Source organism: Macrobrachium nipponense, chromosome 19 (assembly GCF_015104395.2).
Source record: "Macrobrachium nipponense isolate FS-2020 chromosome 19, ASM1510439v2, whole genome shotgun sequence".
NCBI classification, from domain to species: domain Eukaryota; kingdom Metazoa; phylum Arthropoda; class Malacostraca; order Decapoda; family Palaemonidae; genus Macrobrachium; species Macrobrachium nipponense.
The window spans coordinates 62,863,732-62,889,186 of NC_061088.1; the positions used below are offsets into that span (position 1 = coordinate 62,863,732).

General features: G+C 36.3%; 1 protein-coding gene across 8 annotated transcripts in view; it reads left to right on the forward strand.

Annotated features, from left to right (window-relative positions):
- LOC135217472 (potassium channel subfamily K member 6-like) overlaps nucleotides 1-25,455 on the forward strand; it is a 191,279-nt gene that overhangs the window by 141,480 nt on the left and 24,344 nt on the right. For 2 of the 8 annotated variants that reach the window (XM_064253425.1, XM_064253432.1), the window contains exon 7: nucleotides 9,139-9,187. The exons of the other annotated variants lie outside the window; for them this stretch is intronic. In XM_064253425.1, coding sequence (XP_064109495.1) covers nucleotides 9,139-9,186 — 48 coding nt within the window. In that variant the 3' untranslated portion in view covers nucleotide 9,187. The remainder of the gene's footprint in view (nucleotides 1-9,138; nucleotides 9,188-25,455) is intronic. 8 annotated transcript variants of the gene reach the window in all.

Sequence of the window (25,455 nt, forward strand, 5' to 3'; positions counted from 1 at the left end):
TCACAAAGCAAACGTAATTTTCTACCGACACCCTAAAGACAAGACCAGAGATACATCCAACAATAAAATAAAAATTCCCCACCTGGACACGATCAAGAGAGTAAACCACCCCTTCGGAAAATCTAACCCTTTTGTATTTACTTACCCTAACACCTTAGCCAAATCCCTGATTAACGTCCAACAAAAGACATCCCATGCCAGGACTGTGACCAATCTTACATCGGATTTACAGGTAAATCACTTCCCCAGAGATTAATACAACACAAACGGTCAGTTAGGTATGGACAACAGAACTCGGCTATTTTCAACCATATAAATGAACATAAACATAGAAAAAACTGGAATTTGTCACATGTAATTTTTAGCAGCAACTGCCGGTACAAGAGTCAAATGATGGAATCTGCCTTAATAAAAGAGAGGCAGGTAATGAACATCTCAAAAGGAGCATGGATTTCAGATATGATCAACAAGGTTTTCATTCAACCAACACTTAAGAAGATTAAAGGACAATTATCAGCGGGGGTGACCTAAATTGGTTTGCCTGTGGATGGACCTCTTGGTATAAATAACCAAAACCACTCGTAAACAATTTTCCCTCATTTTCTCATTGCTACCCAGAAGAGGGAGACAGCAGTCTCTGAAATTATCCTACTACTACTTTTTTTTCTCTTTTGGATTTTTGGTGTTTTTTATGGGCTCCTTTATTAGATGGAATTCTGCTGTTACGAACATTTTTACCAGTCATATATATATATATATATAATAGATATATATATATATATATATATATATATTATATATATATATATATATATATATATCACACACAAAATGAAAACGCCAAGATTTTTAGAATCAGGAAATTATTATCAAAACATACTAGTGCAACCTATAACACCAAAAAGAACGATGAATGGAGGAGACATGGTAATGGATATGGGGTTGCCATAATCACTGCAGCTGCTCCAAGAGACTGGAATCGCAGTGTTAATAAAAGGGCTTTCATACCAAGAAGCCAAGTTTTCTTGAATTTGTACACAACCTCAGACAGATGTTCTCACCTCGACAATACATGAGAATTTATGGAGCCTTATGACCCCGATGACATGTCAGAAGCGCTATGATTAATTTGAACAGTCCATTTGATTATATAATATATATATATATATATATATATATATATATATATATATATATCTTTATTATATATATATATATATATATATATATATATATATATATATATATATATATATATATATATGTATGTATTATTTGTTCCGATGTGGGATACTTACCTCGCACCATTACAGTGGAGATTCCCGGATGTTGATCCGGGTCCTGTATTATTTATTTATATTTGTGTATGTATATACATGTGTGTGTGTGTATATATATATATATATATATATATATATATATATATATATATATATATATTATATAGATTATATATATATATATATATATATATATATATATATATATATATATATATATATATATATATATATATAGCGAATACCACGGGAAATGATAGATAGAATCCAAGCGCTTTCGTCTTTATTCAGACATCGTCAAGGAGCTACTAAAGTACAATCGGAGAGGAAGGCCTCAGGTACAAACAAGATCAGGAATACCAGATGGTTAATTATCAAAAGGGTAAAAATTAAAAAAGGGATAAGGCCAGGATTATCGGATATCACACGGTCACAAACTTAAACAGATTCTGACCCTAACCGAAATTACAAAGTATCTTTACAGTCCAAAACATGTAAAAACTGAATATATTAATTTTGTTGCTTATATTTATCTACAACTTTTTTCATTATGAAAGCATCAAGTTTAAATAAACCAAGACTTAAATTTAGAACATTTCTATTATTTGACTTGATAAAACAAGATTCAATGATATTCCTTTGGGATATGGGTTAAGCTTTGGTGTATTTAATGGTAACCTGGACTGTGTCGACATCTCAAAATCCTTTGTTATTTAGAAAAAATTGAATCAAAAACCTATGCCCTGATGATATCAATATTTGTAAAGGTATTGTGTATGGTGCTATGAGTAAACCTTCTCCCCCTAATGTACCCGTGAGATTTCTCCAGCTTTTAAGAAAATTAAAGAAGACGAAACAGTGAAGGTGACAAAAGCCATGATAAATCTCAATGCAAGTGGTAATTATGAATAAACAAGTGGACTATATAAGTAAAATAATGACATTGCTAAATGACACTGATACTTATACGAAACTGAGGTCTGACCCTACACAGACAGTTAACTCCCATTTTAATAAACAAATTAAATCCATTTTGAAGGGCTTGGACCATTTAATTAAACAGTTTACACCGCAATGCGCCTCCCTACCTTACATGTATGGTTTAGTCAAGACACATAAAATCAATAACCCTATCAGACCAATCATTAGTTCAGTGGGCTCAGTTTCGTATAATTTATCTAAATGGCTTGTAAAAATTCTTACTCCTTTGGTAGGAAATATTTCTAACACGAATGTTAAAAACAATGTTGATTTTATAAACAAATTGAATAGTTTAAATTTGAATTATGATTTTAATATGGTTAGTTTTTGATGTTGTCTCTTTATTTACAAAAGTGCCTGTAGATGACTTACTTGAATATTTGGAAGAGGAATTAGAGCGTCATGACATTCCCTTAAGTGTAGAAAATCTCATTAGTCTCATATGGTTATGTATCAAAGATAGTAAATTTTGTTTCAATGGGGAATTTTTTGTACAAAAGTTTGGCATGGCCATGGGTAATCCCTTATCTCCTGTCCTTAGCAATATTTACATGGAATTTTGAGACAAAACTCTTACCAAGAATTTTTGCCCCAAAAAGTTATTATGGTTTAGATACGTGGATGATATCTTCTGTATTTTGGCCAGTTCACGAAAACCTCCAGGAATTCCTTAATAATCTCATAATTTAGTCCCTTCTATAAAATTTACTGTAGAGGAAGAAAGAAATTGTAATTTGAATTTTCTTGATGTAACTGTCCATAGAAATGATAGAAATTTCACCTTTTCAGTCTTTCGAAAATCAACTAATATTGCCTCTTTTGTTCATTACTACTCCAATCACCATCAAAATGTTAAATTCTCTGTTTTTCTTTTTTTTCTGGGATGTTCCTAAGGGCTTTACGTGTCTGTAGCCCGCAGTTTATTGACGCTGAAATTAAACTATTTATGATATTGCATTGAACTTAAATACCAAGGACTTTTGTAGATGTGGGCATGGAAAAGAGCTAGAAAAACATTTTATTCAACTAATGACAAACTTGAATTTAGTAAGCATAACATTCTAAAATTACCTTATGATGAAAGGTTTTTAGATATTCCTAGGAACTTTTAAAAGCTTTTTTAACATAAATGTTGTTTTCATTAATAAATTAATTGTCAAGAGTTTAGTAATCAAAAATTCTCCTAAAGATCTTCCAGGCTGCATATATGAAATTCCTTGCAAAAAGTGTGATAAAATCTATTACGGACAGACTGGCAAATCTCTTTCACAGCGTCTTAAGCAACATCAATATTCTGTGAGAACTGGGCAAATATCGAATGCATTATTTGTACATATGAGAGATTTAGACCACCTATTAACTGGAGTCAAGCAAGAGCCTTAGTCCCATGTAATGACACAGTTAAAAGGAATATCATTGAATCTTGTTTTATCAAGTCAACTAATAGAAATGTTCTAAATTTAAGTCTTGGTTTATTTAAACTTGATGCTTTCATAATGAAAAAAGTTGTAGATAAATATAAGGTAAGCAACAAAATTAATATATTCAGTTGTTACATGTTTTTGGACTGTAAAGATACTTTGTAATTTCGGTTAGGGTCAGAATCTGTTTAAGTTTGTGACCGTGTGATATCCGATAATCCTGGATTATCCCTTTTAATTTTTACCCTTTTGATAATTAACCATCTGGTATTCCTGATCTTGTTTTGTACCTGAGGCCTTCCTCTCCGATTGTACTTTAGTAGCTCCTTGACGATGTCTGAATAAAGACGAAAAGCGCTTGGATTCCTGTCTATCATTTCCCGTGGTATTTCGCTTATTTTTAATGAAGTCAACGTGCATCTACTTGATTTTTTTAAGCATTAATATATTAATTAATATATTAATTATTATAATATATTAATAATTATAATAATATATATATTGAAATAATTAATTCAACATCGAACCGGATCCATCTTTATATATTAATTCTAGCTTTACAAATGTCCTTTTAATATCTTAAATTACTTTACCTTCCCCCAAATGATATTATTTTCATATATTGTAACCCGAAGGGGAATTTTTTAGTTGAATTAAAATTTCGTCCCCCCATGGGAATCGAACCACCGTCCAAGTGGCGGTGGTTCGATCCCATGGGGGAACGAATTTATTATCAACTAAAAAATTCCCCTTCGGTACATATATGAAAAATATATCATGGGGAGGTAAAAGTGATTTTAGATATTAAAGGACATTGTAGCTTGAATTTAATAATAAATATATATATAAAGATAAATGCCACGAAGGAAAAAATAAAACAAAGGAGTCTGCAAGAATCTTTCGACTTTAAAAAGTCCTTTACTCAGTATCTGCTCAGTAAAAGGACTTTTAAAGTCGAAAGATCTTGCAGACTCCTTTGTTTATTTTTTCCTTCGTGGCATTTATCTTTATTTATGGATCACGTTCCTAACTTTCGTGATTCAGTTATACATATTATATATATATGTTATATATATATATATTTTATATTATATATATATATATATTATATATATATAATATATATTTATATATATATATATATATATTATATAATATATATTATATATATATATATATAATATATATATATATTATATATATATATATATTATATATATATATATATATATACAATATATATATTATATATATATATATATATATATTTATATATATATATATATATATATATATATATATATATATATATATATACATGGCAGTCCCCGGGTTACAACAGGTTCGGCTTACGACGTTCCGAGGTTAAGGCGCTTTTTAATTATATTCATCAGAAACTATTTCCAGGGTTACAACGCATGTTCCAGGGTTACGACGCCTACAATGCTCATCTGGCAGAAGAAATATGACACCAAAAATGCAAAGTAATAAATATTTGAAGGTTTTTTTATGAAAAATACAATAAGAATGCAGTTTACATAGTTTTCAATGCACCCAAAACATTAAAAGTAAGGTTTTCTTAGTATTTTTTAAGATGTTCCAGCTTACGATGATTTTCGGGTTACAACGAGTCTCAAGAACGGAACCGCCATCGTAACCCGGGGACTGCCTGTATATATATATATATATTACATACATACATACATACAGTGGAACCTCGACGTACAAAAGTCCCTACTTACAAAAAATCCAAGTTACGAAAGTAAAGATGAAGATTTTTTTTTCTTTTGTATACGAAAATAATTTAGGTTGCGAAAGGTTGTACTGTAAAGTCCGAGATCCGGTAGTACTGCCGAGAACACTTTTAAAATTCGCTCGCCACTAACTCAGTAGACTCGCCACCATCCTCCCTCTCTCCCACTGGTTCCTGATGCTAGTCACTGCTGTAAGATCCTGCTCTCCTATTGGGCAGCATCTATCCCATTATACCTCTATGTAAAGGTGTCCTTCAGCCACTTCGTCGCATCAGCGTTATCGTACGCACTTGGAATTCATTAGTTCACATATACATATTTCGTTTGTTAACATAAATTCATATTAGTGATTTCGCTTTCTGCTTGTATACTTTATCGTATTGTGTGTGAACTTAATTAACTTAATTAGTCATCGGTCCCAAGAATGTTGCTGAAGTTCATGGAAAGAAGAGAATGCTTTTTATGGAGATGAAGATGGAGATAATTAAGAAGTATGAAGCTGGCATGCGGTCGAGTGTGATCGCTAAGGAATACAGCTGAAATTTGTTGACGATAGGCACCATCCTTAAGCAGAAGGAAGCCATCAAAGCAGCTACACCTTCCAAGGGCATGACTATTTTGTCCAACAAGAGGAGCCACATGCATGATGAGATGGAGAGGCTGCTTCTTGTATGGATTAAATACAAAGAAATTGCTGGCAATACAATAACCGAGATGGCAATCTGCCACAAGGATAGCGCTATTTTCGGTGATCTGGTTGCCCAGGCTGAAGACGACAGAGGAGAAGGGACATCAACGGCAACCCCAGACTTCAAGGCTTCTCGGGGGTGGTTTGGTAAATTTAGTAAACGGACTGGCATCCATTCAGTGGTGCGGTATGGGGAGGCTGCCAGCTCGGATACGAAAGCGGCCGAAGCCTTTATTAAGACGTTCGACAAGATGATGATCAAGGATGGCTACAGTTCTCAGCAAGTCTTCAACTGTGATGAGACTGGCCTTTTTTGGAAAAAAAATGCCTCGTCGGACGTACATCACGGAGGAAGAGAGGCTACCCGGGCATAAGCCTATGAAAGACAGGCTTACGCTCGCACTTTGTTCCAACGTCAGTGGGGTTTGTAAGGTCAAGCCCCCTACTTGTGCATCATTCTGAGACTCCTCGAGCCTTCAAGGCCCACAAAGTGCTAAAGGAGAAGCTTCCGGTGATGTGGAGGGCTAATGCGAAAGCCTGGGTAACAAAACTTTTGTTCACCGAGTGGGTAAATCTGTGTTTCGGCCCAACAGTGAAGAAATTCTTGGAAGAGAAGCGCCTCCCTCTGAAACGTCTGCTGTTGTTGGACAATGCCCCTGCTCACCCTCCTGGCCTTGAGGAAGATATCCTAGCGGAGTATTCTTTTATCAAGGTTCTTTATCTTCCACCTAACACTACCCCTCTCCTCCAGCCCATGGACCAGCAAGTGATATCGAACTTCAAGAAGCTGTATACGAAACATCTTTTCAAGAGATGTTTCGACATCACCGATACCACAAACCTTATCTTGCGTGAATTTGGAAGGAGCATTTTGATGTTGTGATGTGCATCCGACTCATCGATCAAGCTTAGCAGGAGGTTTCGAGGCGAGCTTTGATTTCTTCGTGGAGGAAACTCTAGCCTAATGCCGTATCCGCCCAAGACATCGAGGGATTTAACGTGGGCAAAGCTGATGCAGATTCAGAAACAGTTGGTGATCCTGAAACTGTTTCGCAACCAGATCTTGACGAGATCATTGGACTCGGCAAGTCTATGGGGCTGGTTGTCGACGAGGACGACATCAATGACTTTCTCGAGGAGCACCAAGAGGAAGCTTATGACGGATGACCGAAGGAGTTGGAGGCCATGCAACATAACGTCGTTCAAGAAGAGTTCTCTAGCAGCGGCGAGGAGGAGGACGAGGACCCTATGACAGTGGCAGAAATTAAGGATGCTCTAGCTGATTGTCATAAAGTGCAATCATTTGTAGTAGAGACATCCCGAAAAGGCTTACACAGGTCGTATGCTTGCGCAGTTCGATGACGTTTGCCTGAGTCGTTTCTAGAACATTGTGAAAAGCAGGCAGAAGCAATCTTTCTTGGATAGTTATTTTTTAAGGAAGCCTTTAGTAGGAGTAAGCAAACAGGAAGATCCAAGTGATAAGAAAAAACAGAAAGTTGAAAGTGGTGAAGAAATTCAAATTTTGTAAAAAAAAAGTAAAGTATAAAAAAGTAAAAAAAAATTTAAAACTAAAAGACAAAAAAAAAATTTTATTTTAAGTTTTTTGTAAAGACAAGTGTTAATGTTTTCTGCCATTTGTTAATGCGTTTCGTAAAGTTTAGTGTTAATGTTTTCTGCCATTTTTTAATGTTTTGTAAAGTTGAGTGTTCATGTTTTCTGCCATTTGTCCTCCTCCTCTGTCTCCACTTTCGGAGATCACCTCACTCGAAAGGTAAGGTTCCACATTTTACACGTATGTACGTACATGTACCTACAGTATTTCTTGTACCCTGTACACTAATAAACTTTATTTACAGGTAATCACAGTTAGGTTTGGTATTGAATGGTCCAAATTGTTGCATTTTGTTGTTTATTGGTCAATTTAGCTTTATTATAAAATTTACTGGGGTGTTTTTGAAGGGCTTGGAATGAATTAGGCAATTTACTTGCAAAACGTGGTTCAAAATATGAAAAAATCAGGTTACGAAGGCCGCTTCGGAACGGATTAATTTTGTATCCTGAGGTACTACTATATAATATTCTAGATATATATATATAATATATATATATATATATATATATATATATATATATATAATATATAATATATGTATATATATGTATATCTATATATATGTATTAATTATATTATGATATTTATATATTATCTATATATATAAATATATATAAAATTATATATATATTATAATATAATACTTCTCTATATATATATATATACATATATATATATTATATATATATAATAACATATAGATATATATAATATATTATATATATATATATATAATATATATATATATATATATATATATTATATACATATATATAATATATATTATAAAATATATATATCAATATATTACATATATATATATATATATATATATAAATAGTAAATAATAGAATATATGTATATATACATGTATATATATTATATATATATAATACTATTATCTAGACATATTATATATATATAGCTATATATATAGATATTTATATTTATGTATATATTTTATAATTATTGTAGATGGTATATATATATATATTAATTTATATATTAATATATATATATATTATATCTATAAATAGTATACAATATATACAGTATATATATATTATAGACATATATTATTATAAATACATTATATATATTAATTAATATATATATTATTATATTAATAGAATAATATATATATATATATCTAAGTATCTCCATATAGATCAATATTATATAAGACAATATATACATATCTATATAGATATATAATATATATAATAATATTTAATATATATATATGATATATGATTTAATGAGTTTACTATATTAAGAAACAATTTCATTGTCAGTTTGTTCTTAAAAAGTTTCTAGATCATAATGCATTTCTTGTGAGACTACACCACAACCACTTTTTTTTATCTTGTTCCACCATGTTAAATTATTTTTTATTGAACAGGAAAAGGATCAAGATGAAAATTCGCCATTGATCATGATAACTCAGTGAGGTATGGCTATAAAAATAATTGAGAATGTTTTTTCAGTACTAACACTGGTACGTACTAACAATATGTAGAGTGTATGTTGCTATAACCATGTACTACTGTAGCTGTATTTGCTCTTGAAAGGTTTTCAGCTTTAACAGACTATGCTATTTAATTTAATTTACCGTTGATATTGATGTATTTATTTATCCCAGATTAAAAGCATACTTGAATGCTAGAACTTTTTGTATCAGTTAATTAGTTATACTTTGTGGATGGTATATCCTATGTGAATGGTATATCCTTGTGTATTTGATCACTAATCCAGTTAAAATGAGGAGGCTTTGAGCTTACAGTTACTGTTCATGCTATGTTTATAGGGAAGAGGGAAGAGTTGAAAAGTAGATATGTAATGATTCAATCAATCATTATAGCTCTTAACAAGGTTTATATTTGCTACATGGTGGAGCTTTTTACTATTTTCTTACTTGGAAACTCTGTTACAAAAAACAGAAGTTAAAAAACAGACTGCATCCATCACCCATGGATCAAAATTAAATAACACTTCAGTCGTTTTCATTTTGTAGGGACTGTTCAGGTAACAATATTGAATACAAAAGAACTTGAAATTTATTGTTTGACTTTGTAATTTATTGGTCTTTCACAGAATTAGGTCTCTGTCCCTTTCTCTCAACAACAACATTGCTGCCATGAGGCTTTTTTCCATTTTGAACTTATTTTGTGTGTACACAATAGCATTTTTGGAAGAAATATTGGTGAACATGTTTAACAAAATTTAAACCTTTCCCACCTGTTCCTTCTGAGTATCTGAAGATCAAGGAGAGGTTGCTTCTCATTGCAATGTTCATAATATAATCTTAGGTGAGTTCATCTGATTTAAGGTATTTTTGTGTGACTTCTTTGCTTTGATACTCATTTGATATTGGGAATACAGTGACCCCCAGTGTAGCAGATTTGGTCAACAGACTTACCCTAGTCTGATAAAAATATAAAAAATATTATGTACTTACGACAGAGATCTGGTAAGTACATACAATAGGGTTATTGGACGATGGTAGAGTGCACCCAAGTGGATGTCCTCTCTCACCCTTAGTGAATAATCCACCAAGTATGATAGAGGTATTGAGTGTTGGACAGACAACCACACACCTGTGACCAAGGCTTTCTTTTTTGTGCCTGCGAGGTTGGGCAGTGAACAAAGAAACAGATGTGCTCGTGTTGACTGATACATTCTTGGCTGTGGCTGAGAGGGTAGTCAGTGAAGAAACACATGAACATGTGACCTGCCTGAGAGGGTGACAGTGAACAAACTCATGTACATACATGAACAATGCTTTCCTTTTTGCACACCACATTAGAAAATATGCTCATACTGTGGGTCAACCCCTTTTCTCTCTCTCTTGTACATTATTTTTATTGACATTGCTTAATGCAGTATAGTACTAAACTTAATACAGTAATGTAGTGCTGCATGTATACATCATGTTGGGATAAACTGTGCACTTACAGTGTGTTTGCTTTCCTTTTAAACTAACTAACACACTCTCTCTCTCTCTCTTTAAAAAGAAACTTATTTTTTTTTATATTATATAGGTCTTGTATAAAGTACAGCATGTATATTCTATCTTGTAAGCATTAGTAGGTACAGGTGTGTACTGTACACATATTTGTTGAAAATTTTTTTTTCCAGACATCTCTCCAAATTTGAATGAAATGTGAATTAGTATTTTAAAGTGAATGATAATTACAAAATGCTAGTTAGGGTTGGCTATAAAGTACTTAATATATATGGAATTGCACTACACTATCCTGTGCCAGCCAGCCCTGGGTACCCTATCTCATAGGTTGAATGTCAGTCTTCATCACTTGAGTGAATTTCATTACTTAGTGAAAGCAGAACCCAGAGCCATAAGTGGAGGTGACACTTTTTATATCCATTTTTGCAGTGACTGGTTTCTCTGGTCTTGTATTGGCTGTGTGCAAATCATGAAACAATTATAAAATGAGAATTGTCAATTAGGCCTAGGGCCACCTGGCCTGATCTCAGTCTACCCCAGCCATTTCTTCCTAGCTGTGATTGCAATTGTGCTGATATTCTTTATTTTCACTCTGTCAGAGTAAAATTGAATGGTGAGAATTGTAGAGCCTTTTCTAGGTTGTGATAACCATTTGCCCTTGAGATGACTACCACCAATGTAAGGCCCAAGATTCATTGTTGCATGGGCAGAAAGAGGCCTTATGATAAGTGTATGTCACCTCTACATTTCCTGTAGAGGAAACAAGTGTCAAGAGAATTCACTTGTGGCAAGTGGAAGGAGTGGCATGCCCCATAGTGGAGCCTCTATGAGAAGCATCGAGGGAGATTACCCTATGCCACTCATCTTTCCCTTCCATGATTCTTCCTTCCCCTTGACCACCTTTGGTTATGTCAGAGGCAGCAAAAGAAGCCATTGCCTCTCAAAAAGGACATGGTAGAAGAATTTGTGGAGAAAATGTTTGCCCTCCTTCAGTCTTAAGAAGGTGTGAGAACCCAGCATGACAGATCATGTGAATCACCCCATCTTCCCTCCTCTACTTGCACCCAGTCAGCCAGTGAGGGGTTAGACTAACTCCTGATCCCCCTTCCCCTTGCATCAGTGAGGAAGGATTGGTGGGAGATCAAGATCTGTTGGTGACCCCCCCCCAAGTACTAGAGGGTGGAGAGATAGGGAGAGATGGTCAGCATAGAGTGGGGACAGGCGGAGAAGGCACCCCTCCCGCAAGAAGAGCATAGCAAGACGTTCATTTATCAGGCAGCACTTCCTTGCCAGGTAGTAAGTGTCAGCAGGAAATAGTGTTGAAGGCAGTCAACCTTGTCCAGGCAGAGGAAGCCTAAGAAGTCTCGCCAGAAGAGGATTCATCAAGGCAGTCACATGCTAGGGAAGTCATTCATCGAGGTAGAGTTGTAACAGCAGGAACAGCTCATCTTATGGGAGGAGAGACTCCTGGGAGTGTTTGACCTATATGGCATCCGACCAGAATGTAGTGCTTCTCCAATCAGGTCTTCTCCCCTTCAATATCCCGTCTCCAACTCCAGTCCTGTCAAGATCACACCATGCAGAGGAGAGGTCAGATCTGGGATACAGCACACCCTGGGGCAGAGAAGACACCCCTACAGCACTAGGCAGTCTCCTGGTGGGATTTCAGCCAAAGCCTTCTTTCAGGGAACTGCCCACATGTGGGCCAATAAGCTCCTCAGGAGGAGACATTCACTACTTTGAGGTGTCTTGCCAGGTTTCTAACAAGAGCTGGAATATGCTTTACAATAAGCCCCATCACCAACTCTCATTACTACTTCCCTCCTGCAAAGATCCTGTTCTCCCAGGCATAGTCAGTGAAATCAGGGCAAGGCAGCAGGGGGCACAACCTAGACAAGGGCAGGCCAATAACCCTCAGAGGCCTTCTCTGTAGCCAAGATATCATCAAGAGTTCCAGGGCTCTTCCTACCTGAAATAGGTGAGAACAGAGGTTGGTTGGCTCAAGCCTCCCAACCACGTAGGAGGAGCAGGATGGTAAAGAAGGGCAGTTCTAGGTGAGAAGAACAATCAGTCAACCATCCCCCCAATCTGTCACAGGCGGGGAGCGGTTGCTTAGTGGAGCAGGACAGTCACAGTTCTCAGGGAAGGCTGCAGACTTACCTTTTACACTGCAACCAATTCCTTTCCCATCATGCAAGACTGAGTCGACAAAGGGTAAGGTTCTTTACGCAGAAGTAAGAGCTATTCTTCAAAAGGATGCCATTGAGGTGGTAGAGGAAGAGTTGCTGTCTCTATAGCCATCTCTTCCTAGTAGAGAAATCCTCGGGGGAATAGAGACCAGTTATAGACCTATTGGCCCCGATTGGCTTCCTGCAGTAGATGGCATTTTCTATGGAAATGATTTAGTCAGTTGTAATTTCCATCAGAGAGGGAGACTACATGGTCTTGGTAGACCTGCACGATACCTACCTTCACATCCCAACCCACCAATTGCCGAGACATTTCCTGCCATTTTTCTACCAACAGATGACATACCAGTTCATAGATCTCTGCTTAAGTCTTGCAAGAGCTCTGCAGGTCTTCCAGCAGTGACTTTGCATTATTGTTTCAAAACCTAGAGAAGGACAGGGACTAAGTATTGGAATTGCTGGGACCCTTGGGTTTGATTGATAGATTTATAGATTTTAGGCATACTTTCCAAGCACTGGGGGCAATTATGGCCATTTAGCACTTAAACATTAATTTAGTTAAATTCATATATATAATTCTGAAATAAAAGTTAATTTTCTTTAAAAACAGCATTACAGTAATACCATGAACTTACGCTAGGTTAGGTTCTAGACCCCTTCGAGCAAGGGAGATTTTCACATAAGTCTGGCACGGTCTTTATAAATGCTAATAAATGCTTAATTCTAAAGTTTGAACACTAAATATGACCTTAATCATGCTCCCTAAGTATTATGCTAACTTATAAAAGACTACATGAGTCAGAATAGTGCATGATAAAACTTTCATCATTCTTTCCTTTATTAAAAATATATTTACCAGTTTAAGAATGGCATACAGTCAACCCCCCATACTCGCATTCTCGAGGTTCGCGGACTTCCCTATTCATGGATTTTTATGTGTGACCGATCTGAAAATTATTCGCGGGAGGACTCAGTCATTCACAGGTTTTTCCATCACTAAATATTCACTGATTAGTGTATTTTGATGTTATTTTTATAAAGTATATCTTAGTTTAACCAGAACACTGAGCTCAATAACATCTCTCCTTGGTCTGACCTGAAGGATTAGATATTTTTACATGGCTAGAAACCAATTGGTTACCTAGCAACGGGACGTACAGCTTATGGTGGGATCCGAATTACAGTACGTATATCGAGAAATTAATTTCTAATCACCAGACACAAATTGAACTTGGGACTACTGAATCGGTAGGTGAGCACATAAACCACTCGTCCAACGAGAAACCTAATATGACTGAATACATTTTTACGATATAAAAATGATTTATTAATTTTCAAATATTAATATTGATTACTACTGTACAGTGTTCCCCCATATTAATGAAGGGATGCGTACCAGACCACCCATGAATAGCTAGCAGCCGCAAATAGTTTTAACCCCTATAAAAATACTTAGAATTGACTATTTTGCTAGTTAAAACTCAAGAAAAACCCACAAAAAATTTGTATACCTGGTTTTTTCATAGTTTTTTCACAAAAAGTGCATTTTATGATGAAACTGATAAAAAAACAGGAATTTGTAGATATTTCTCTTAGAAAAATACAGTGATTACGCGAATTTCCAGCAAATAATGGGTATATATGGTCCATAGAGAAATCCGCGAATAAGTGAGTCTGTGAATGCCGAGATTGCGAATACAGGGGTCCACTGTATGAAGTTTAATAAGATTAAATATTAAATAATAAAAATAATAATTTTCTCTCTTACTGAGGTGTATGTTTTTTATGGTAAATAACTTATTTACTATTTTCAAATAATATTAATGTAAATAGCAATAATATCCATTCATTGAAGAAAATACTATAGTGAATTAGTAAGATTTTAGTTTATAAATTGAAAAATTATGTAAGAATGAAGGAAAACCCAGTGTCTTAGCATAGAGGCTTGGAGAGAGGAGCGAGAGGGTGGAGCTGTCACAAATGTTAAGATACCTGATAGTAAGGGCAGGGGTGTTGCCATCTTAGTGAGTCTAATAATTGCTGCCATCTTTTGGTCAATGGATGTACTGAAAAATCTTTCTCTCTCTCTCTCCCTTTGTGCTATTAGCTGTACATTTATATTTCTAATGGTAAAATGTTTAAGATACCTTTGAAATTATATGTTACTCTCATTTCAAAGATTAATTACAGTAATAGAATTATAATTTAAGGTATATTTGATGTAGGAGGATACTTTAAGTGTATATTTGGTATTTAAACTTTCAAGATAGGCGGTTATAAGCATTCCATTTTAATATCCTCACTGGAAATATGTTTCTTCCCTCCAACAACTGGGCATATATCAATAGGTGATTTGTACCAAAATGTAGATTTAGGGAATGCAACCTGTGCTATTGGTGTTGTCAATATGCCAACATCTTTGCTTTCTCTTTCAAGTCTTGCCACCAAAGGTTTCACATATTTATAATTTGGATTGCAGTTAGAGATTAAGGATTTGGTTTGAATATGCACATTAAGGGGGCCGGCCGGCTAATGCCCTTTTTTAAGGACAGGACTTTGATATTCATACCACTTAATAAGGTGACTTGGGACATCTCCAAACCGCATATGATTTTCGCCTCTGACCTTTGGTTTTGTGACGCCAGGGCGATTTATCCCGAAAATAACCATTTTTCAAATTCTATCTCCTCCCTTGATATTTAATATTAAGACCTGGGATTACCTGATGTAGACCTCCAATCGAATGGAGAGTTTTTTTTCTAAAAGTAATTTTTTTGCTAGATATGAATTTTTCAATATGGTCAAAAAATAAACCCTATAAATCAGGAGAAAAAAATTTATAAAAAAAATACGAAACAAAAATTGGAAAAAAGGGCTCTATTTGATTGTTCTATAATGTCTTTCTGAGCTATATACCAAATTCCAATGTTATAGCTTTAAAACTAAGTGAGAAGATAGATTTTGAAGGTCAATAAGTATAGTTTTGAGATACGGGCGTTCAAAGTTTTCTTTCGTATTTCTGTAAAGACAATATTAATAAATAATGATTATTATGAATGTATATTTGTTTTTTGTGTATTAATAAACCAAAACTATTTTATTTATCATAATTTAATCATAAATGATGATCCCTTTGCTCATATATCGCAGCCTGGGGCACTGCTTGAGGCAAGATGGGGCACTCCTTCCTACGCAATTCTCTCTCCCCCCTTCACTAACTCTGCTTATTACAGCGAATTTTCTTCTTCTGTGTGTTAGCGAGATGTTTTCCTTGTATTTTCCTCTTTGGCATGATGAAATTCTTGCCCGAAACAAAGATAAACAAACGTAATTGCAAGAGAATGTCAAGAGGTGAAACTCGAAGACGTACACTTTTTTTACAAAGACAATTTAATAAATCATGATTATTATGAATTTCATATTCCATTTTGGGTATTAAAAAACCAAAACTTTGTTATTTATCATAAATGAAGATCTCTTTGCTCAAAGATCGTAGCCTCTCTCTTCACTAACTACGCATATATTATGATATTCTGTAATAATACTTGAGCGATTTTTCTTCGTCTGTATGTTAGCGAGATGTTTCCCTTGTCTTTTCCTCATCGGCATGATGAAATTCTTGCCGAAACATACATAAACATACTTGAAAGCAGGCGAATGTCAGACGTAAAATGGAACGTGTAGACTACTTGACGTCTGTGATCGCACTAAATCAGGACTGGTCCACTTGGTAGCTTGAGCCTGAAGTCTCCTTCTCGACTCGGGGAATGTCTACAGATGCCATTTCTCCCAATTTCTTCGACAATAATTATCAAAATTTACGATAATAGAAGAAATATTGCATTTTCTTGTACAGATCAATGTTTTAGGCTAATTGAGTTACGTTAACTAATTACCCTGTAACTACAAAAGTAAGAGGAATTTTGACGAAATATTTCGTATACGTATTCTCAATTGCCATATGAAGCTCCATGAATTTTTTCATGACTTTGCATTTTTCGCCCTATACCTCCATATATAGAGGTTCCGGCCGGCCCCCTTAAGCTTAGTTCATCCCTATGGATTGAAAGAGGGAGTAAACAAGAGTCTACTTATACTATTCAAATTTTAGCGAATATTTAACCGTTTGGTCTCTTTAGCCAGCAACATCTGGCAACCCACCATAGCCGGCCCGGATGCTATCCTAGCGTTGTGGGTCACTAAATAAGTTAGATTCGTCTTACTAGCTACAGGGGAAGTGCTGTATGCCCCTGTACATATCCGTAATACAAGAAGATCCATAGATTTGACAGGCATAATCCATCTTGCTTAAGCATAAGATATATATAGAGCTTTAACAGAGTTTTTTGGTCTACTCCCAAATCAAAATGTTTTATCACCTTCCGTATATGTAGTGACTGTTTAACTCTATTGGTGAGGTCATTTATGTGAGGACCAAGGGTAAGTTTCTTATCAAATATCACCCCAAGAAGCTTAACTTCATTTTTATATGGTAAGATATTGTCTTTTAAGAAGAGGGTTGGTATCTCCTCTCATTTTCTAGTTCATGTGAATCTGATGGCTTTATTTTTAAGTGAAAACTTAAATCCCCTAGCATCTGCCCAATTTGAAGCTGCATTTATTGCAGTTTAAACCTTCCTGCAGGCTTGTGCAGCAGTAGATAGCAAAGTCATCTACAAATAATGAACCTTGGACCCCAGTTGACAGGTGGTCCATCAGACACTTGATTGTTATCACAAATAGGTAATGCTTAGCACACTACCCTGAGGGACACCTTGTATATAGGAAGAGGAGAATGCAGATCCAGTGTAAACTTTTAGGTAACGAACTGCTATAAAATACTTAATGATATAATACATAAGGCAGTCGCTGGTTATCAGCGGACTCTGTTAACCCTTAAACGCTGAGCCGCTATTTACCGAAGTGTCTCTTGTATGCTGGCGGCATTCTGGAGTTAGCGCCGAAGCAGAAAAAGTTTTTTTTTTTTTAAATCACAGCACGCTTAGTTTTTAAGATTAAGAGTTCATGTTGAGCCCCTTTTTTGTCATTGCCTGAAGTTTAGTATGCAACCATCAGAAATGAAAAAAAATATCATTATCATATTGGAATGTATGACAGTGCAAAAAAAAAAATTTCATATATAATTGTATACAAATCGCGCTGTGAGCAAAACAGTTAAAGCTAATGAGTTAAATTTGTTTCATTGTATTGTACACTAAATTGCCATGAATTTGGTATATAACAAATTGTAAAACGATCAAAGCAACACAGAGAAAATATTATCACAATATGATGCATGAATTCGTAACGCGTGGACGTAAAAAAAGTTTTTTTTCAAAATTTCACCATAAATCGAATATTGTGCTAGAGACTTCCCGTTTGTTGCAAAATGAAGGTAATTGATTGATTATTACTAGACTGTAAGTGTTTTAGCTTACAATTATAGTTTTCGACCATTTTGGTTGAGTTAAAGTTGGCCAAAGGTCGAATTTTTTTTATTTATTGTGATTTATATGAAAATATTTCAAAGCTGGTAAAATCTACAACCATGAGTTATATTTTGTTGTATTCTACATGAAATTGTGCACATTTTCATATATAAAACTTTATGTAACGGCTAATATAAAACGGTGCAGACATTACGACAAACTGACGAAAGAATTTCTGATATTTTCCGCAGAGTTACCGCGCTGACATAAGGAAAACGTGTTTTTCAAAAATTTACCATAAATCAAAATATTGTGCTAGTGTTTTCCAATTTGTTGCAAAATGAAGGTACATGATTGAATATTACTAGAATGTAAGAGTTTTAGCTTACAATTGCATTTTTCGACCATTTCGGTCGAGTCAAAGTTGACAGCAGGTTGAAATTTTGGCACTTATCGTGATTTATATGAAAATATTTCAAAACTGATAATATATATACTATATAAAAATTTATGTAACGGCTAATATAAAACGGTGCAGACATTACGACAAACTGACTAAAGAATTTCCCATTTTTTCGGCAGAGTTACCGCGCGCGGATGTAAGGAAAAAGTTTTTTAAAAAATTCACCATAAATCGAAATATTGTGCTAGTTTTCCAGTTTGTTGCAAATGATTGACTATTACTTGAATGTAAGAGTTTTAGCTTACAATTGCATTTTTTTACCATTTTGGTCGAGTCAAAGTTGACCGAAGGTTGAAATTTTGGCACTTATTGTGATTTATATGAAAATATTTCAAAACTGATAAAAGCTACAACAATGGGTTGTATTATGTTGTATTATACATGAAATTGTGCACATTTTCATATGTAAAACTCTATGTAATGGCTAATATAAAATGGAGCAAAAATTATGACAAAGTGACGAAAGAATTTCTGAGATGTGTCGCTAATACTTTTTAGTGCTAGAAGAAAGAAATTCGCACATGCGCACTTGGGTAATGCTTGTAAACAAAACGACAGCTTGATCAATGAACTCCCAGCATCCCTCAAGGCGCGTGATTTAAAATTTTTTTGCAAACTAGGCCTATAACTATTTTTCCTCGAATATTTAAAAAAACTTTTTGTAGTCGACGTATCATATGAATTAAGCACCCAACAGACAATTTTAGTCGACATATAATACGTCCAGTCGGCGTTTAAGGGTTAATGGCAATCCAGTTTAATGGCTCTTTCCTAGCGCCATAAAATCTGCGATTTATGGTGCCATAACTGGCTGAGATTCAGTTATTGGCTCCATAAGGTGCTGATAATAGAGTTATGGCTTTATTACATACCTAACAAAGGTGCCATTAACCAAAACTCAGCACCATAAATTGCTGGGTTTCGGTTAATGGTAGTTTTCATTTATCAGCAGCCGTCTGAAAACGGAATCCGGGGACTGCCTGTATTGCTTTGCAGTGCCCCAAGAAGCCAACTGCTTCAGAATACCACCCCTCCAAGTGATATCGTAAGCTTTCTCCATATCAAAGAAGACTCCAAAAGACTTTATTCTGGATGGCAAAAGCAATTTGGATCTCCCTTGATGACCAAAATACTGGGTCTATGGTGCTTCTTTCTGAATCCAAATTGCCTATTGGATAAAAGCTGTTTGATTTTTAAATACCAGACCAATTTCTTATTCACCATTATTTCAAACAGCTTACATACACAGCTTGTGAGAGCTATAGGCCTGTAACTTTGAGTTAGTTCTGGGTTCTTACCAGGCTTAAGACTGGGGCCTACAACTGACATCTTCCAAGACTTTGGAGAGGTATTAAGTTTGCAAAGATCATTAAGAGTATCCAAGAGGAAGCTCTTACTGGTCTCTGGAAGATGCTTTTAACATTTCATACCTAATGTCATCCTCTCCAGGGGATGTTAACAATGAGTTAGCAAAGCATTGAGCATCTTGTCCATAGTGAAAGGCATATTGGGGACCTGGGTGTGATTTTGAATTTGGAGCCAGAGTTGCAGATTATCTGTGGATATAGTTAGACAGCCATTCTGGCCTCAACAAGGATATATGTATAATCTGCAAAAGTGGCACAGGGGTTCATGGCATGGCCCATCCAGCCAGCAAGGCACTAGCAGGTGTTGATAGGCCACCTGATGTTTCTGGAGAAGTTAATGCCCAGGGGAAGGTCCCATCTTTGGTGCTTGCAGGGCAGCTAAACACAGATTAGGAACTGCCAGAGAAGTCACCCCACCAGTTGATTTCAGCGAGCGAGAAAGTGAGAGGGGATCTTGAGCGGTGGTTGGATTTCCACAATCTCTAGCTAGGATTGCCATTCAGCAAGCTGCCCCTAGAGAGGCTGGTATTCTACAAAACCTCCTAGTGTGGTGGGGGCCACACCTGAATGGAGGATGCATGTCAGTAATGTGGAGAGTGAGTATAGCAAGGAGTACATCGACCTCCTTGAGATGAGAGTGGTGCAGTTGGCATTACAGCACTTCCAAGAACAACTGAAGGGCCATACAGTGATTGTGTTAAGCAACAATACCACTGTAGTGGTCCTCGTCAACAATAAAGGCAAAACAACAACACCCAAACTGTGTGCATTGGCAGTGAGACTGCATGACTGGTGGGAGAAAATAGGGATGGACGTGCCGGCGAGATATATCCCAGGGAAAAGAAATGTTGTGGCCTATCAGCAGGGAAGAAAGGACCAGATCATTGTGATGGAGTGGTCTCTGCATCAAGAGGTGGCAGGCAAGCTGCTAGAAGTGCTTAGCAGCCAGTCAGTCAACCTGTTCACCACAGCCCAAAATGCAAAGCTACCACTCTAGTGCTCTCCAATGCCAGACCCAAGGGAAGCAATGCAAGGCACCTTCCAAAATCCTTTGGTCAATTCAGACGTGTACACCTCTCCCCTATTCAAGCTAGCTGAGGAAGGTCCTAAACCATCAGTTTACGTCCCTGGGTCTGCGTACGATGCTGGGCCTTCAGGCCTCAAGCAAAGTGGTATACTGACTTGTTGGCACTGATGAGGTACTACTGGGCAGTAAGTTCACTCTGCCTTCATGGTGGAGGCTATCCAGCAGCTCCTTCAAAAAAAGGGCTTGTCAAGAGGCTCTACAATGGTAGTCTCAGACCAGGAAGTCAGGGACCCCTGAATGGGATGTGATGAGTGTCCCAGCAAGTCTGACAGGCCATCTGTACAAGCCCAGATAAAAGCAAGAAACATGAATCTAAACATTAACAACAGTTTTCCTCTTGGCCTAGCCTTGACCATGAAGGTTGTAAAACTGTAAAAACTTCTCTGACAGTCTCCTATCCTGGAGGTTGGATCTCCATGTCCTTAGAGTCCATGCTAGAGTTCATGGCAAGTACACAGAACACTACAGTTCTAGAGCTGAGGTTTGCCAGATTCTCGATCCCTTCCTTGCAAGAGATCATCAGAGGGGAAGAGGAAGAGATGTGGCTTGCCCCATCACAGCTGTCATACACTGCCCGAAGAGGACAGCAACCCACTGACCAGTGTGCACAGACAGAAAGGAGCTGATGGCAAAAAACACCATTACATTTAGGCTAAGGGAGGTCATCACCAGATCTTATGCCCCCTAACAAGAAGAGGGCCACCCAGGAAGGATGAGGGCCCATGACTTATGATGAATAGGGGTGACAGTAACCTACTGGAAGAACCATGAAGTTTTCCAAGTGATGAAGGAGTGTGGAAGAGAAAGGTCTATCTTCATAGTCTTCTACCTCAGACACCTAACCAAAAGATCCTTTGTAGAGTATGGTGCATGACCTGCACAATTATTGTAGGTTAGGAATATGTATGCTTGTCCTGGGGGTGAGACTTAATCCTCATCTCTCAATGGAGAGTATCCTGGGTAGGCCTCCAGTTCAAGAGGATAGTAGTATGGAAAATTGGGGGGTATTGCTGATCAAAGGATCCCAGTGGATCCAGAGAACTCCCACCTGTTTAAAATTAGTAGCAGGTAGATTGACCTTCCACCTAAGGGGTGAAGCTCCACTTCTGAAAATGTACGTTTGAATCCTCATAGGAAGAAATGTATCTAGAAGTAATTTGCATTTTTCTTAGGGAATACAAACTGTTGCTTTCATAAAGGATGGACCCACCTCTGACACCACTCTATTCCAATTCTACATTTTTTGGAACATGATACTTATGTGATGGGGTTGGTACCCTACAATAGTTGAGGTAGGCTAACAGAGGTCAGGGTAGGAGGCCCTAGGCCAACCTGATAGTCTTGTATTTTTCAGTCAGTACACAGCCATAGCGTACAATGTGCTGGAATACTCCTGAGCCACTTCTCACCAAATTTGCCTGATATTCAAGGACACTGAAAAGGTTGTAGACATCCATGTGGTTTGCTCTCGATTTTTTTTAAGATGTCTGGATTCATTTCATAAAAGTTCAGCACTATTTTATCAATTTTGTTTTCCAAATTTTCCTAGAGAGGAAATCAAACAATATAGTGTCTAGTCTTAGGAGTCATGTACTAAGAGCAGTTGCCATAATTTAGCCTTATCTTCATCATTCCTGTGTTCCTCAATTTACTGATAAGTTTATCTTTAAAGCCCTTATCATTCCTACGTCTGTCTATATGGCAGATTTGTTTGCAAGTCAAAACTGGTATATACATTCCTTATTAAACATTGGTGTAATGTCTGTGCATGCTAAGAAAGAGAGCATTACGTACTGTATCGTGGGGGAGGGAATATTTTGAAAAACTGTTAAATGAGAGAGCCGAAATTTAGGAGTGTTTAATGAGATAAGGAGAGAGATAATGGAAGCTCATAGAAAGATGAAGGTTGGTACAGCTCCCAGTCCAGATGGCTTACCTGTTTAGGTTTGGACAATAGGCAATATGTTTATTGATATTTTCAGTTAATAATAATAATAATAATAATAATAATAATAATAATAATAATAATAATAATAATAATAAGTCTTATTGAAAGATATTGCTGCATCAGCTGCATTTAACTTGTATATAGTCTTTTCTATTTTTCTAATAATTGCTTTGTCTGCTATTACAACTGGCGAGTATTGTGCCGATATTACTCATCAGGAGGAGTCAATTTCAGGGATTTTACTTAAAATTTATTTGTTCAAGTTCTTTGTCGGCTTCGGTAGGGGTCGCATTCTCTTTGTTGATTTTTCTCAAAACATCTTTGTCCTCGCGGTGACTTGCGTGCATTCTTGCTTTGTAATACAGCTTGATCTTCTCATAGGGGTGGGGCTGCGGTCTCTTACTCTCGCCGTACCACTGATTCAGCGCTGTTCAGACTTCTTTATTAATAAGTAGATTCGGATACCCGTTATTAACGAGCATCTGAGTGACTTGGTCGAGTTCTTTGTGACTGTCCTGCCAGGAAGACCGAAGCCCCATCCCCATGAGAAGGTCAAGCTGTATTACAAAGCAAGAATGCATGCACGTCACCACGAGGACGAAGATGTTTTGAGAAAAATCATCAAAGAGAATGTGACCCCAACCAAAGCCGACAAAGAACTCGAACTTGTAATTTACTACCAAAATCGACGTACCCGGGACCTTATTATGAAGAACAACCCGACCCCTCCAGCAAGAGACCTCTTGAAACAGTCGAATGTAGTCTACCAATTCCTATATGCACCGTCCGTGGATGTCCCGGCTCTTACGTTGGTATGACTTCTATGAAACTGTCCAAGAGGATTTCCTGCCACGCACAAGAAGGAGCAATTAAAAACCATATCATGACAGCACACCAGGAAGCTATCTCCTGCGACGGTATTATCAAGAATATTAAGATAATAGGGAGGGCTCCTGACCAGCGACGTTTGCAACTGCTTGAGGCACTCCTCATACAACAAGAGAAGCCCTCATTGAATACGACGCAGGAAGTGCTCTTCCTCCCCACCAACTTAAGGAGACCTATGTGCATAAATAATAGCACAAGTAATACCAGACCGAGTGACACTCCCGATCAAATACCAGATGAGACAAGCTGCCCAGCAGCCAATGACAACGCGAGCTATCGTGACACAACGCCCAGGGAAGTCATGCCCCAGCCTTGATGGTCTGCTAGGCTGCAATAGCACGACCTTCAACGATGAGAAGCGTCTTGAAGAAAACTTCCTTCAACCAATAGCTGGAGCGCATTGCGCCACCAGCCAATGAAAGCGCAGCAACGGGTAACCCCCTGCTGACCTGCCGCTATATATTGAGTAGATCTTGACAGCACCTAGAGTCTGCTCCGACCCACTGCCGTGATCATGCTAGGATGATACCGAGAGAAACGTTGGCCACTAATTAGTCATATTTTGACCTATTTGTTTATCTATTTATTGTGACAAATAAATTTGTAAGCAAAATCCCTGAAATTGACTCCTCCTGATGAGTAATATCGGCACAATACTAGCCAGTTGTAATAGCAGAGACAAAATTCATGTGATAGTATTTTAAAGAAATAAAAATAACTTTTCCATTTCACTCTTAAGTAAGGCTAACTCCTCTCTCTTACCGAGATGAGAGAATTTTCATAGTAGACGTATATGTTTATTAATATTTTCAAAGAATAATAAAAATACAATTATAATATAACTAATTTCAAATGAAAATTCTTTCCTTCCTTTTTCTTTATATTCTTTCCCCTCATCTTCTTTCTAACTCTAGAGAAGCTTGCAAAGTCCAGAGCTGTCAAATATGTCAAGTAATGTGACAGGAGAGGAGGGGAATGGTGCCATCTAATCAGTCAACAATTTTAACGGTTTTTATGCCACTTCTTTCTCTCTCTCTTTTACCGAGATGAGATCATTTTTATGGTAAATGTATATAAATATAATTTCTGTAATTACAAAATTCATATGTGAGTTTTAAAGAAATACAAATATTCTTTCCATTTCACTCTTTTAAATAAGGACAACTTTATCTCTCTCCATAAGATACGTATGTCATAGTAGTAGCGCTCTTTCTCTCTATCTATCTTTAAGGGTATTAATGTTTAAGATAACTTTGAAATATTAATAATATAATCTCAAAGATTAATATAGTAAGAAGATAATAATTTAAGGTAAATTTGATATCGGATGTTATTTAAGGTATAGATTTGGTATTTTAACTTTGAAGATAGGCAATTATAAGC